The sequence below is a fragment of the Ambystoma mexicanum genome, chromosome 9, assembly GCF_040938575.1.
Source record: "Ambystoma mexicanum isolate Mex_15411 chromosome 9, UKY_AmexF1_1, whole genome shotgun sequence".
In the NCBI taxonomy this organism is placed as follows: domain Eukaryota; kingdom Metazoa; phylum Chordata; class Amphibia; order Caudata; family Ambystomatidae; genus Ambystoma; species Ambystoma mexicanum.
Window position 1 is genome coordinate 124,427,590 of NC_090931.1, and position 16,867 is coordinate 124,444,456.

Here is a 16,867-nt window from a genome sequence, read left to right on the forward strand (position 1 = left end):
AAGCTCCCTCCTATGGAATAGCGCCCCTTTCCTCTTCGTCTTGAGCCGGATCTCCTCAAATTCCCAAAGCTCCTCAAGAATTTCCTTTTCACTTCCTCCTTTCCTTAGTCCTCTCCTCTGCTAATCCCTCAGTTGCTGAGATTGGTGAACAGAGCCCTTATGTGTCCTTTTGGGCCTTAGATTCCCACACTCAATCGCCTTTGGCCTCTGCCCGCTCACATCACTTCCCTCGGCTACCACTGGCCTTTTCCACCACAGGCCTGAACTTATTTATTGGCAGTTGACCACTCTCTAGCACTTCCTCCACTTGGCACTCATAGCTGCTCACTCCTGAGCACTTCCCTCCGGGTACAACTAGCACTTACCCCTCCGATCCCTCTTCCCCTCTCCTCTCTCTGCACTTGTACATAATGAATGCTCACAAGGCCTAGTAGGTCCGCCTCTATCCTTCATTGATTTAATTGATTTTATTTCCCATGCCCCCACCCTATTGTCCTGTGGGCGCTTTAAAACACAATTTACTTGCTGTATAAGCACCTTACAAATGCACAATAAAATAAAGAAAGAAAACGTGAGATTGTTCTAAAAAATGACCCACATGTTTTAGTGTTCTCCTAATCTGTTTGGTTCGGTATCTACATCGGTTGACCAGGAGGCTAGCCTGATAGTCAGTCACAAGCATAAATCCCTCAGTCATGGCAACATTAGGAGTCAATGATCTATCCCTCAGTCATAGATTAATGGATTTCACACAGTTGTGAAACGCCAGTGTTTGTGTTGATGTTGTGGACACTGGTTCTTCCCTCCTGCCCACCCACTAGCTGTGTGTCTTCAGTATCTATTGCTAATCGGAATTGTGACTTCCCAGAGAAAAGCCAGTAAATATGCATACTAATAATGTGGGTGCGGAGGGCCACTTTTATCCTGCAGAACTGTGTATCAATAGGTGGAACATGACCCATAGCTTATCTGATGACCCGGTCACACAAGAAGCTATTCCAATTATCAGGATAATCTGTGATTTATGAAGTTGAAGATTGCCAAGCCATGTCTAAGCTCCCCCTCACGCTTTACTCTGTGTGGATGTGGTTAGGGAGAATTCTCATTCTATTACTAATTTCCCTTACCTATAGAGTCCCCCAGGAGCTTGGCTGTATTTTTGGAGTTTGTTTTTTTTCTCCTGCTAAGAGTGAGACTCTTTTTCCCACTCTTAGGCATTTTTACTATGTGTGTTCTAGGCTATTTTTGTGTTTAATGCCTATGGGATCTTTTCTCTCACCCATAGGCACCATCTTTATGCACATGTGTTACACAGCACCCTGAGTGCAGTGACACAGGGGTGTTGTAGCAACCCCCACACATAGACTCCAGACCCTGGGACTGACTACTAGCTCCCAGGGCATGTAAAGTCCCCATTGACTTTACTAGTCAAATCCTATTAACTAAACCAGTACAACCCATCTTACTATGGAGGTACTGGAAGGGGTTAATAGTTTTTCCACAACGTTCATTTTCGAGAGGGTACCATACAGTCCCACTCTCAAATGTTTTTGGCTGGTGGTAGTGGTTACTGCCATAAATATTCGACCACAAATATTTCCCTATGGGATTTTCCCATTGTTCGAGGATACCACTTTTTCTGACAGCCTCTAACATACCGCCGGTGTATTTTAATATTAACTTTACCCCGGTAGGTTTTTATTGCCAGAACTTTAATATAACTTCTTTCTCGTGTCTTCCTCTAAACTCCTAACCCAGGTCAGGGATCCTTTGTTCGTCCTTTTGGCAGGCTTCTGCCGAGAAGCCCTCCTTTCGGTGCCACTGAGTCTGGGGTGGGTCCATTGTGTGGGAGGGGGAGTAGGACCCCTGGACAGGGTTGCCTCAGCAACCCATGTCACACTGTATCCTGTTAGGCTGGAGGGTCTCCCGCCAAGATGATCACTCCACGGTGTGAGTGACAACTAGGCTGTATGAATGGGGATCTTTTTGCATAAAAGCAGTGTCCTGAGGACTGAAAGAGCAAGACGTTGCCACTGGAACTAAGAAGCTGAAGAGGAGAGAAGCCAAAGACATCTGCAACGACTGAACCGCCAATGAAGCCCTGCTGCAGCGTCTCACCACTTTTCTCCACACGACGAGAGAAGATCTTAACCTGCAAGAGCCTTCTTCCCTTGAACTGGTGGGGCCAACCAGTTTGCCAATCATCTTCCCGGACCTGCCTTGGTCGAATCTCCCATATCCTGTACTCAGAGGCCAGATAGCCAGGCATCCGTCAACTCGGACCGCGATTTAAAGGAGCGTACCTTTTATTTGTCGGGCAGCACCGCGGCTGGTTTCAACCCTGGGTAGTGCAGTAACTCGAATGTTCCTCCACGACGAGAGCCCCTCTCTTTCCTGCCGGATCACCCGAACTGCAGGAACTACCAGGAACAACTGCCACCGCAGGAGCCACCTCTTCATTTTAAGGTACATTGTTCCGCCAGGCCGCCCTTTCTTCGCGGTAGCACTAAAGGTGTTTTAAATCCTTTACCTACCTGTTGGGTTGGCCACCCCTCTCTCTTAACATTGTCTTTCCAACTCTGCATACAACTTTTCCACTTCGTTAACCAAACACTTGACTGCAGCTACAAGAACATTTTGCTCCTGGGCCCTTGCCCTGTACCAACTGACTTTGGCACGGGCCTACTGAATCTGGTCACATTTGTTAGATCTGCCTTCTTTAGATTGATTCTCAGCTAGAACTGTGTGGTGCACCTATTTCTTTTAACTACCCTTTCCTTCCCATTTTCTTACCTTGTGAAATGCCATTTTGCTCAGTTTTCATTTAAGTATTGCTTATACTGATGCACTGCCTTGCTTAAACTAGTTCACAAACTGATGGGAAGTGTTGCTAGGGTGTGTAAGAACATATTTCTATATAATGTGTGCTTTCCCTCCCTTTTAAGGAATTGTTAGAGAATCCCTTGTGTGTAGTTGTCACTGTGCTGTTTTGCTCAGTTCTCACTCTGGTTCACTTGGTCTACAATTTAACTTGAGAGTATGTATGTTTTTCCTTTGACTTAATTTAACTAGCTTGATGAATGTGATACATGTGTTTTATTAGAAGTGTATAAAATAAATATATATATACGTTTTTAAATACAAAGTTTGGCCAGTGTTTCCTTGTTCCATAGTCTAGTGGGCCTATTGTGTAAACCCTGAATACTGCTCATCTCCCTCTTGAGATAAGTCTGACTGCTCAGCCACAGCTACCAACTAAATCTTTGTGGTACAGACTGACACCAAAGGGGATTTATTGCTCTCACCTGTAGTCCTAATTGTGTGTAGTGCTCCCAAAGGTAACTGCACAGGATTCTGCCTAACAGATGTCATATGAGCTGACATCCAATGCATTGTCCAAAGGTTAAGTGTTTCTTTCTGAGAAGGATCTTTGCCCAGTGTACCCCTGAGGCCCAGAGGAGACGACACTGATCATCTGCAGATTGCCCCGGGAACCAGCCTTGCTTATGCAAGCGCGCTATTGGGCCACTGCAGGACCGACATGACCAGCTCCCTATGAGGATCATAAAAGTCAAGTCCTGTAACGTTACCAAATAAAGAGTTGACTATGCCACCTCCCTCTGAGTAACGTCCCCTAGACATACTGTGCCAATCTTCATTCCATCCAAAATGAAACAGACAGCCTTATCTTTAACCTTTACCCCCACAAGCACACCTGTCAGTCTCTGTGCCATCATCATTGGCTCCAGGTCACCATCAGGAAACCACGTCCATGCAGACTGGGCCAATATACGACAGTATTCACATATCAGAACAGTTCCATTTCGTTTTGCCAAAGAAAATGACTTTGATGTATTTTACTTCAAAGTAATAACTTAGATTGTTTACTTGGATTATTATTATTTTTTTTAATTGGCGGTTTCTCCCATGCCTCCTTCCCCTTCACTACTGCCCCTACTCCAAACCCCTCCACACTCCATTGGTAACCTATTTACCCACGACCATGTATTTAAATCGAAGTGAGTTCGAAGTAATTAAAATACGTTCACGGGATTGCTAGCGGGAATCCACGGCATACCATCAGACCGCTCACTCTGCTTTAGCCCACCGTGAATAACACTATTGGCTTCAGACGCGCTGTGCAGAACGGCGCCCATTGACATGCTCCAGCACGTGAAGAGGAAGGCCAGTTCCACACATTAGGAATGGTCCCAGTGACGCAGGCATGGCACGCTACGTGTGTATAAAAGGATCCCTCGCAGTCCTTTCCTGCATCCACACCACACCACCATGAATAACGCAAACGCTTCCCTGGAGCCCTGCTTGGCCGACCCAGCGAAGGACATGAGAACAGGACCAAGGCGGGGGGCTCTGACCCTGTCCTACCCGCTCACCTTCTCTGCTGGCCACAGGCTGAACAGGTAATGCAGAGTACATGTGCTTTGCGCATCAACCTGCTCTTTCCCCCTTTCGCACTCTCTCCCTCTCTCCTCTCGCCCACTGTGCTGCACTCTCTCGCTCTCCCTCATCCCTTCTCCCTCTTCCTCTCTCTTGCAGTTTCTCTATCACTGTCTCGTTTTCTATCTCTCCCTCTCTCTTTCTTTTTCCAACTAAATATCAGACCCCTCTCGCTGTCTCCATCTCCATCTTCATGCCTCACTCCTGCTCGCTCTCTTTCTCTCTTTCGCTTTCTGCCGCTACTTATCCCGCCTTCCTCGTTTCATCCCTCTCTTTCCGTCCCCATCTCCCTTGTTATCCTCCATCTCCCCTATGCAGCACTCTCTTGTTTTCTTTTATTTTTTAGCTCTCTACTTTCCATCTGTTGCCATCTCTTTCCTTCTCTATCTCCCCATTCAAATCTCTCTGACCTTCTCTCTCTCTCTCTCTCTCTCTCTCTCTCTCTCTCTCTATCTGTCTCACCTTCTCTCTCTGCCTCTCTCTCCTCTCTCTCACACTCTCTCTCACTCTCTCTATTTGGATTCCTCTCTGTCTCGCCTTCTCTCTCCGTTGTTCATCTCTCTCTCTCTCTCTCTCTCTCTGTCTCTCCTTCTCTCTCCTCTCTCTCTCTGTCTCTCCTTCTCTCTCCTCTCTCTCCCTGTCTCTCCTTCTCTCGCTCCTCTCGCTCTCTCGCTGGATTCCCCTCTGTGTCTCCTCTATGGCATTGCCATTCTTATTCTCCCTTTTTCTTTTGTACTCTTTCGTATCCTCTCTTTTTGCATCACCACCTTTCACTTTGTTGTGCAGGAAACTCCACTGCAATATAACACACTACAGTACAATACAATAGCAGCACAAACATTATAGGCTTCCAATATAAAACGTAGACTGAGAGGAGCAGCATCCTTAAACTAAAATATGGCAATTCTAAAACACAAGCAGCAATGGTTACACGTATCATGAAGCCCCCCGGCCCCCTGCTCTCCCTGCTCTGTCCTAAGCAGACTCTCACTTTCAGGGAGCGCGGGCCCTGCTGTTTAATGCCGGGCGGCAGTGAGGTTAACAGGTCGTGAATTCTCTCACCCTCTCATCTCTGGCGGGTACACAGCATCCCACAGCTTCCTCGCATGTCTCCTCTGGCGGGTACACAGCATCCCACAGCTTCCTCGCATGTTTCCTCCGGCGGGTACACAGCACCCCACAGCTTCCTCGCAATTCTCCTCTGGCGTGTACACAGCATCCCACAGCTTCCTCGCAATTCTCCTCTGGCGTGTACACAGCATCCCACAGCTTCCTCGCATGTCTCCTCTGGCGTGTACACAGCGCCCCACAGCTTCCTCGCATGTCTCCTCTGGCGTGTACACAGCACCCCACAGCTTCCTTGCATGTCTCCCCGGCGGGTACACAGCACCCCACAGCTTCCTCGCATGTCTCCTCTGGTGGGTACACAGTATCCCCCATCTTCCTCGCATGTCGCCCCGGCGGGTACACAGCACCCCACAGCTTCCTCGCATGTCTCCTCCGGTGGGTACACAGTATCCCACAGCTTCCTCGCATGTCTCCTCCGGCGGGTACACAGCACCCCACAGCTTCCTCGCAATTCTCCTCTGGCGTGTACACAGCATCCCACAGCTTCCTCGCAATTCTCCTCTGGCGTGTACACAGCATCCCACAGCTTCCTCGCATGTCTCCTCTGGCGTGTACACAGCGCCCCACAGCTTCCTCGCATGTCTCCTCTGGCGTGTACACAGCACCCCACAGCTTCCTTGCATGTCTCCCCGGCGGGTACACAGCACCCCACAGCTTCCTCGCATGTCTCCTCTGGTGGGTACACAGTATCCCCCATCTTCCTCGCATGTCGCCCCGGCGGGTACACAGCACCCCACAGCTTCCTCGCATGTCTCCTCCGGTGGGTACACAGTATCCCACAGCTTCCTCGCATGTCTCCTCCGGCGGGTACACAGCACCCCACAGCTTCCTCGCAATTCTCCTCTGGCGTGTACACAGCATCCCACAGCTTCCTCGCATGTCTCCTCTGGCGTGTACACAGCACCCCACAGCTTCCTTGCATGTCTCCTCCGGCAAGTCCACAGCACCCCACAGCTTCCTAACATGTCTCCCCGGCGGGTACACAGCACCCCAAAGCTTCTTTGCACTCCTCCGGTGGGTACACAGCACCCCACAGCTTCTTGGCACGTCTCCTCCGGTGGGCACACAGCATCCCACAGCTTCTTCGCATGTCTCCTCCGGTGGGTCTTCGTATGTCTCCTCCGGTGGGGACACAGCATCCCACAGCTTCCTCGCAGGTCTCCTCCGGCGGGTACAGAGCATCCCACAGCTTCTTCGCATGTGGTAGACAGCATCCCACAGCTTCTTTGCATGTCTCCTCCAGCGGGTACACAGCATCGCACAGCTTCTTTGCATGTCTCCTGCGGCGGGGACACAGCATCCCACAGCTTCCTTACATGTCTCCTCCGGCAGGTACACAGCATCCCACAGCTTCTTTGCATGTCTCCTCCAGCGGGTACACAGCATCCCACAGCTTCTTTGCATGTCTCCTGCGGTGGGGACACAGTATCCCACAGCTACCTTGCATGTCTCCTACGGCGGGTACACAGCACCCCACAACTTCTTTGCATGTCTCCTCCAGTGGGTACACAGCATCCCACAGCTTCTTTGCATGTCTCCTGCCGCGGGGACACAGTATCCCACAGCTTCCTTGCATGTCTCCTCCGGCGGGTACACACCATCCCACAGCTTCCTCGCATTCGCATGTCTCCTTCGGCAGGTACACAGCATCCCACAGCTTCTTTGCATGTCTCCTGTGGCGTGGACACTGTATCCGACAGCTTCTTTGCATGTCTCCTCCGGTGGGTACACAGTATCCCACAGCTTCTTTGCATGTCGCCCCGGCGGGTACACAGCACCCCACAGCTTCCTCGCATGTCTCCTCCGGTGGGTACACAGTATCCCACAGCTTCCCCGCATGTCTCCTCCGGTGGGTACACAGCACCCCACAGCTTCCTCGCATGTCTCCTCCCGTGGGTACACAGTAGCCCACAGCTTCCTCGCATGTCTCCTCCGGCGGGTACACAGCATCCCACAGCTTCCTCGCATGTCTCCTCCAGCGGGTACACAGCACCCCACAGCTTCCTCGCATGTCTCCTCTGGCGTGTACACAGCATCCCACAGCTTCCTTGCATGTCTCCTCCGGCGGGTACACACCATCCCACAGCTTCTTTGCATGTCTCCTACAGTGGGTACACAGCACCCCACAGCTTCCTCGCATGTCTCCTCCAGAGGGTACACAGCACCCCACAGCTTCCTAACATGTCTCCCCGGCGGGTACACAGCACCCCACAGCTTCTTAGCACTCCTCCGGTGGGTACACAGCACCCCACAGCTTCTTGGCACGTCTCCTCCGGTGGGCACACAGCATCCCACAGCTTCTTCGCATGTCTCCTCCGGTGGGTCTTCGCATGTCTCCTCCGGTGGGGACACAGCATCCCACAGCTTCCTCGCAGGTCTCCTCCGGCGGGTACAGAGCATCCCACAGCTTCTTCGCATGTGGTAGACAGCATCACACAGCTTCTTTGCATGTCTCCTCCAGCGGGTACACAGCATCGCACAGCTTCTTTGCATGTCTCCTGCAGCGGGGACACAGCATCCCACAGCTTCCTTACATGTCTCCTCCGGCGGGTACACAGCATCCCACAGCTTCTTTGCATGTCTCCTCCAGCGGGTACACAGCATCCCACAGCTTCTTTGCATGTCTCCTCCAGTGGGGACACACCATCCCACAGCTTCTTTGCATGTCTCCTACAGTGGGTACACAGCATCCCACAGCTTCCTCGCATGTCTCCTCCACCGGGTACACAGCACCCCACAGCTTCCTCGCATGTCTCCTCCGGTGGGTACACAGCACCCCACAGCTTCCTAACATGTCTCCCCGGCGGGTACACAGCACCCCACAGCTTCTTCACATGTATCCTCTGGTGGGTACACAGCACCCCACAGCTTCTTTGCACTCCTCCGGTGGGTACACAGCACCCCACAGCTTCTTGGCACGTCTCCTCCGGTGGGCACACAGCATCCCACAGCTTCTTCGCATGTCTCCTCCGGTGGGTCTCCGCATGTCTCCTCCGGTGGGGACACAGCATCCCACAGATTCCTCGCAGGTCTCCTCCGGCGGGTACAGAGCATCCCACAGCTTCTTCGCATGTGGTAGACAGCATCCCACAGCTTCCTTACATGTCTCCTCCGGCGGGTACACAGCATCCCACAGCTTCTTTGCATGTCTCCTCCAGCGGGTACACAGCATCCCACAGCTTCCTTGCATGTCTCCTGCGGTGGGGACACAGTATCCCACAGCTACCTTGCATGTCTCCTGCGGCGGGTACACAGCATCGCACAGCTTCTTTGCATGTCTCCTGCAGCGGGGACACAGCATCCCACAGCTTCCTTACATGTCTCCTCCGGCGGGTACACAGCATCCCACAGCTTCTTTGCATGTCTCCTCCAGCGGGTACACAGCATCCCACAGCTTCTTTGCATGTCTCCTCCAGTGGGGACACACCATCCCACAGCTTCTTTGCATGTCTCCTACAGTGGGTACACAGCATCCCACAGCTTCCTCGCATGTCTCCTCCACCGGGTACACAGCACCCCACAGCTTCCTCGCATGTCTCCTCCGGTGGGTACACAGCACCCCACAGCTTCCTAACATGTCTCCCCGGCGGGTACACAGCACCCCACAGCTTCTTCACATGTATCCTCTGGTGGGTACACAGCACCCCACAGCTTCTTTGCACTCCTCCGGTGGGTACACAGCACCCCACAGCTTCTTGGCACGTCTCCTCCGGTGGGCACACAGCATCCCACAGCTTCTTCGCATGTCTCCTCCGGTGGGTCTCCGCATGTCTCCTCCGGTGGGGACACAGCATCCCACAGATTCCTCGCAGGTCTCCTCCGGCGGGTACAGAGCATCCCACAGCTTCTTCGCATGTGGTAGACAGCATCCCACAGCTTCCTTACATGTCTCCTCCGGCGGGTACACAGCATCCCACAGCTTCTTTGCATGTCTCCTCCAGCGGGTACACAGCATCCCACAGCTTCCTTGCATGTCTCCTGCGGTGGGGACACAGTATCCCACAGCTACCTTGCATGTCTCCTGCGGCGGGTACACAGCACCCCACAACTTCTTTGCATGTCTCCTCCAGTGGGTACACAGCATCCCACAGCTTCTTTGCATGTCTCCTGCCGCGGGGACACAGTATCCCACAGCTTCCTTGCATGTCTCCTCCGGCGGGTACACAGCATCCCACAGCTTCCTCGCATTCGCATGTCTCCTTCGGCAGGTACACGGCATCCCACAGCTTCTTTGCATGTCTCCTGAGGCGTGGACACAGTATCCGACAGCTTCTTTGCATGTCTCCTCCAGCGGGTACACAGCATCCCACAGCTTCTTTGCATGTCTCCTGCATTGGGGACACAGCATCCCACAGCTTCCTCGCATTCGCATGTCTCCTCTGGCGGGTACACAGCATCCCAGAGCTTCTTTGCATGTCTCCTCCAGCGGGTACACAGCATCCCAGAGCTTCTTTGCATGTCTCCTGCGGCGGGGACACAGTATCCCACAGCTTCCTTGCATGTCTCCTCCGGCGGGTACACAGCTTCCCACTGCTTCCTCTCATTTACATGTCTCCTCCGGCGGGTACACAGCATCCCACAGCTTCTTTGCATGTCTCGATGTTATTTGCACAAAAACCGTCTCTGGGCACCTTGCCCAACTAATCAGTGAGGCCTCCCCACCTGAACCGCTTGAATACCCTCCTGGCCTGCTTTCATATGCCTGATGCCACATATGCCTGCAACTCACATGAAGCTTTATGTTTCAGACACCAGGACAGCATGACACCTTAGGCAGGGTACCCCTTATCTGTACGTTTTCTCTCTCTCTCGCTTTTCTTTCTCTCTTTCTCTCCCTTTCTCTGCTTATTATCTGGTATACAGCACCCTACCACCTCTCTCTCCCTCTCACACGCGCCCACGTAACTAAACCCTCCATTGCCCCCCACACCCTCTGTCAATGTAATGACGAGATATGACTTATAGACACACAAGCCTTGAGATAGCTTTGCAAAGCCACAAGTATTGCAGAGGTCCTTGAGGGTGCCACGAGCTGAATGGTGTTCTGCTGCCTTTGCCGCCCGCTCTGGTCTTTAGCATCAATTCTGGGATCATTACTTGGGTTTCCCCCCTGGGTGCAGACTCTCGTTTCCTCATTCTTGGAGAGGAGTGAGGAGGTTTATTGTGCTTTGGACAGTTCCCAGGTGGGGATTTCGACACATCTGATCACCTCCTGCTTTGCAGGTGAGTCTGTTCCCAGCTGTCATTATCCTGGGATCTCTGGCCATGCACTGGGCATCAGGTGCTTGTGTTTGAGTCTCTTCACTGTGTCAGCTGATATTCTGGTGTGGTGCGCCGCCTGCACAGCAGTGTAGGGAATTGCAGGTTTACCGTGGATTTTGTATGTTCTCCTCGGCTTCTGTGATACTATCAAGATACTAGCATGTTTCCGGGTTTCCTTGTTTTCCTGGTAGGTCGCCATTTTAAGCTGCTAGGGAGGTATATGTTGTCTTGTTTTGACAGTACATCACGATCGTCTTAATGACTGTACATGCCTTGTGCGGTATCCGTGATTACCTTTAGGGGTTCTTTGTTTGTACATGATATTTGCCCCAGTATACCCCTGGGTCACTCTCAGTAGTTGCTTACATACTCTTTATGTGACTCAGAAGATGTTTTGGATGGCACCTCTCAATATCCGTAGTCAGTGAGAAAAGATCATGGGATTTGTAGTCCAACACATCTCTCTGGCTACATATGAGTAGCCTTGATCGATTGACACCAATAGCCATAATAGCAGGCTTCCAGCGCATCAATAACTTCCTAAATCTAAAATGCAAGCAATCCAGGGGAAAATATGTGCAAAATAGTGTTTACACGTTAAGCATAGCCGGAGCAAGGTCTGTGTGTCTGTTATTCTTGGACCTGCTGGTCTCGCCAAATGAAGCTCTGATGAATGACGTCCACACAGAGAACGCAATTGTGCAGGTGATTCAAGAGCGTTTTCTTTTTCTGGTGGCAATGGAAGCCAGAGTATCTTAGATGTTTCTATTTTGATCAGAAGATAATCACCATTTCATCAAATGCAATTTACATACAATTCCGTCCAATACGCCATGCCTGCAAATATGAAATCCTTTTTCTCCATGGTCTACATTTCTGAAAATTGTTATTTTGCACTAAATTTGGGAATCCTATATCCCGAAGTTCTCCTCTTCTGTTCGGAATCCCAACACTTTTGCTTTTTTTAAAAATAATAAGCTATACATTTTATACTATTTTACTATTGACACAACTCTACAAGTGGATGTAAAGAACGTGTGTAGTTTTCACCAGCCCTGATAAACATAATGTTATTGCACTGAAGAATGTCCTAATGTAATGACAGAAACATGTTGAGTGCATTGACTGTTTTCCTATTGTAACCACACATAACCACATTGACTAGAGCTATGTTTTGCTTTGATATTGTGTTTATAATGTTAGTTTTTGAATCGTTGCTGTGTTATTTATTCCACAGTTGTCCAATGATATATGTTTTATGATGTCCTAGTTTCAATGTGTAAATATAGATGTGAAAAGGTTTTCTGACATTGAAAGACTTTGATGAACAAGACATCTAGCATACATTTCTTTCATATGTGTGACAGTGCATCACAATCCTCTTAATGGCTGCACATGACTTGTGATGTATTGGTGGTTATTAGATTTTCTTTGCGTGTTTGAATACCACATAAAAAGTAACCAAGTAATAGATGCTTCTTGAATCCCACCTGAGTGTGTCTGTATTCTCTTAGAAGGAAGAGTTCCAGTTGTCTTTCTGTCTTCGTAATGGTTTAGATCATGAGTTACAGCTCATTAACGGCCTGATTCATGGAATTATTAGCATAGTGCAAAGTGACTTTTCACTGGTGCAAAATGACTTTGCACTGCAAACAAACACCCTGATTCATGAAACAGTGCAAACTGCATTTGTGTAATACAGAGTCACTTTGCACCGTGAAAAAAATTCAATGACTCAGGCCGCATGTCTTTAAATATCTATATGCTCATCTTCTGCACTGCCTGTTGATATAAAATGCATTAGTACCCGGCGAGAGACAATCAGAATGCAACAAGCATTCTGATTGGCTCTCGCCGGGTCATTACCCGGCCGAGAATCCTTCGATTCTCGGCCTGGATTCCAGCCACCTTGTCCTCAGCGGGGGGCGTGGCAGCCCCTCAGCCAATGAGAAGGCTCGAAGCGGGGCCATCCCCGCTCCGAGCCTCCCCATGGCTGGAGGCTTCCTTCGTCCCCCGCCGGGGACTCAGGTAAGATTTGTTTTTTTTCCCCAGCCTTTCCTCCCTCCTCCCTCCTCCCTCCCCACCCCACTTACCTTCTATTCCGCGGTCTGCGGCGGGGGACGATGGAAACCTCCAGCCGTGTGGAGACTCGCTCCAAGCCTCCACACAGCTGAAGGCTTCCATCATCCCCCGCCGGAGACATCGGTAAGTTCTTTTTTTGTTTTTTTTTCTTCCTCTCCATCCCCTCCTGACCCCACTTACCTTCTTTTTTTTCTCTGGTCTTGGAGGCGAACGCGCTGGGAACACTTCTGTTCCCAGCGCGTCCCCTCCCGATGGCTGCCATGGAAAGGGAAAACGGACTACGTTTAACCTTTCCATTGCAGCGGCCATTTTTTAGCGTTTATTATTATTTTTTTTCTGTTCAACAGAAAAAAAAGCAATTAGTAGCCCGGTCTAACGGGCCGGGGTACTAATGGCAATAAGCCACTCGGTGGCGGGCCAATACCGCCTGAGGTGATGCCCCCGGGGCATCGTTAAGGCCTTCGCTTCGCTCGGGCCTATAACTCGCCCGGGCGCATTACCTGGCGCGGTATTGGCCCGCCACCTCGTGGCTTATTGCCACAATATTGATCACGTTTTTTGAATAGCCTATATGTCATATGCTGTTCACAATGACACCTATATTCATCACAATTTCCTTGACAGTGATGCCATTAACCACATAAATGAAATATACTTCATGCCAAGTGAAGTCTGCTTAAGGCAATGGCCAATTGAGCCCTAGCCCAATGGTGTTCTACATGCAATTCTGAAATATAAGGGCAGTGGATTATAACACGGTCATGCATTTATATAACAGCATGCACAGTCAAGCAGAAGCAAAGGCATGAACAAGAGCTTTGTTTTGAGAAATCTACTACAGTCTTTAAAACACAGTTTTGTCATTTTTTGAACAGTAAAACCTTGAGCGATGAAGAAAACAAGAAAATGTATGGTATTTGCAACAATCCCAATGGTCATGGACACACTTATAAAGGTGAGGGACACGAGAAAGCAAATTAAACAATACAGTGAAACCTGTTTGCATGTAATCTTGATTAATGCTGTGCCTTTTTGGGGGAGTCTTTTCCTACACATCACATAAATGTTAATTTGAAAAACGGTGGTGTCTTAAGGTATGTGTAAACATGTGCTGTAAAATGCTTACACGTGGCGTTACATGTGTTTCACTGCTCAGGGACATTTAATAAATCTTCTGCAGGTAGCATGGGGGACAGGAGGGGAATACGCGCCCTCCTCTTCATTTCCACTCACATGCTAAAGCACCTTGTTTAACACCTGTGTGATATTTCCATGCAGGTGTAAAGCAAATGTGCTTGTATGGCATTGGTTGGAATATAGATCTTTTACAATGTATCACAATGGGTTCATGGTACTTCCAGCGAATTTTTACCATCGAATGACCATTCCATCTAAAAAAAATGCATCAAAAAAATTACCATCTAATGTATGCTTTTTCCTTTTAAAAAAGAAATGGGCCCCCGATCACCCTGTTTTTTACCATTTAAAACCCATTATAAATAACACTAAAACCTTTACCTTGAAAAAACATGCATTCAATGCACATTTTTCCAAAGCAATTTTGTTGATGGAATGGCATTCGATGGTAATGTTTTAGATGAAATGGCCAGATACCATCTCAATGGAGACCCCCTGCTTTGACCAGGTCCAAGTGTCCATGTGTCACCATTAGTTTAATGCCAGCAAGAAAATACATGCTGGTGTTGGGATGTCCAACTCCAGGCCTCGAGGGCCGCTGACAGAGGAAAAGGGAAGCATGAGGAATTCAGGTTGTGGATTTAGTGCCCCCGCACCCGCCTCCAGAATGAACCGAAATTACCACAGATCATTAGAAACGTTGTTGACAACCATGATACATGTACCCCTGACCTAACACCTTCTTTAATGATTTGTGGGACATACAGAACGAGGCCCATGTGTCCTTTAGCTGACAGACCCTGGCACGGAATTAAAGTCAAACTTTGTTTTCTTCGGATGACAAAAGCTGCAGCGTTTTCTACAAACTACCCATGGAATAACACTGACACCCGCCATCAAGGTTTAAAAGTCATTTAAAAGGTTTCCTTCAAATGGAAGTGCCTCAATGGGTACACTTTATGGAGCTGTTGAAAACTTTAAAGTTTAAGTGGACGTTTTGAAAATAGTTTCTAAAACTAAATTATGGTGATAGTTAAAATATATCTATCTCCCCAGAATACATATATTTATATATTTAACCTGTGTGGGTTTCTGCAATGTCAGGTCCAGCCTTTCTCTCTGTAAATAATTGGGAGAAGCTTTGCATTGTGCTCCCAGTGACCTGGAAAATGGACACCTGAAGGGTAAGAAATTAAGCTTCTTGCACAACAGAGCAGCCACTATTATATCTCCCAGAGATGGGGAGTCAAATATGCAAGAAAGGCTTTAAAATGCTCGCTTTTAAACCACAAACTGCCTTTGATGTCATAGAGCATTGACACCCTAAATTACACTACACATTTATTAATGAGATCCTCATATTCCAATCTCATGTCAAAAGTCTCAGAAATATAAGGCCATTTCTCACCAAATAAAATGCTGCCACCCTCAGTCGTGCCACCGTCCTATCAAGACTAGACTACTGTAATGCGCTACTTCTTTGTGCAAACAACACCAGTCTAAGAAGATGTCAGCAAATTCAGAACGACGTGGTGCGAATCATAAAAAAATGTCCATGGAAGGAACACATTTCAAAACATCGGAAAGATCTGCACTGGCTGTCCATACAGGATCGTATTCAATTTCAAAACATGTAGCATTGTCCACCGTTGTCACTTAGCAACGCCCCCTCTTATCTTAAATCTGCGGCGACTCACTACTCACGCAGAAGACGACTAAGCTGATCGGATCTGGCCCTGATCTCCTGCCGATCTTCAAAAGGGCGAGCGATCTTGGTCATTCCTTCCCAGTCCGGCCGCCCAGCTGTGGAATTCTCTTCCACAGGATCTGAGACTGGTGGACATTCTGCTCCCTTTTAGGAAAACTCTCAAGACCATACTTTTGAAGTAGTGGATTCAGAAGCTCTATGACCGCTCTCCTTTACTCTGTCCGGTTTTCTTTTTTTGTTGTCTTCGTGTGCATGTGCGCCCTGATGCCTGCGGGCTCCCGGTTCATTACAAATAAATAATTAAATATATAACAAGTCACAAGGATCAACCATGAAGAGAATTCCCAATTTAAGTGTTTGTGTTGTTGGTTGTAAGGTGTGCATCAAACAATTGATGGACTGCCCAGATGGGCTCTCTTAATGGCTTAACAGCAAATAAATGCCCTATATCTTGATTTTTTAAAATATGGTCTGTAGACTGGGGGGAGAGGGCGTTCATTATTGTGATCCGCTCCCAAGTTATGGACCAAAGCTTTGCCTCGGTCCATAAGGCAATTAGCCCAAAGTCCTAATAGCAATAAAGGTTTAGGAGTTGTGGTCGTGTAGTAAAACATGCTAGTCTAATTACCTTTTATAGATCTAGCCCAAGGGCCATAACTGGAGGTATGGGCCCTGATATGATATTATATGATATGGCATTTGTAACGCGCCTATACACAAGTGTTTCAAGTGTTTCAAGGCGCGACGAGGCAGGGAGGGGGGAACAAGGGGAAGACAGACAACGATCCTACTAGGCCAGGTGTCATTCAGATCGCGCAAGTGCAGGGGTAGGGGGAAGGGAGAAGTGCAAGGGGAGGAGAGGGGGGAAGTGCAGTACAAGGTAAGTGGAATAAAATAAATAAAGGGCCAGCTGGTGGCAAGTGCAAGGTAGGTGCAGACAAGTGCTGGGAGCGCGGGCTGTAGGGATACAGAGACAGTCCCGCAGTGCAGGGGTTGCCAGGGAGGCAGTGCAAGTGGAGAGTGGCTGGGCCCAGGACCGAGGTCGGCGAGAGTGGTCCAGTTGCAGATTCGGTGCAGATTCAGCGAAGAATT

General features: G+C 49.1%; 1 protein-coding gene across 4 annotated transcripts in view; it reads left to right on the forward strand.

Moving 5' to 3' along the window:
- Positions 1-16,867, forward strand: part of LOC138487721 (6-pyruvoyl tetrahydrobiopterin synthase-like) — a 577,714-nt gene that overhangs the window by 536,396 nt on the left and 24,451 nt on the right. For 3 of the 4 annotated variants that reach the window (XM_069614268.1, XM_069614269.1, XM_069614267.1), the window contains one exon: positions 13,806-13,885. In XM_069614268.1, coding sequence (XP_069470369.1) covers positions 13,806-13,885 — 80 coding nt within the window. Of the gene's footprint in view, positions 1-4,275; positions 4,422-13,805; positions 13,886-16,867 lie in introns of those variants that run through there. The other variant, XM_069614266.1, reaches the window with a different exon arrangement.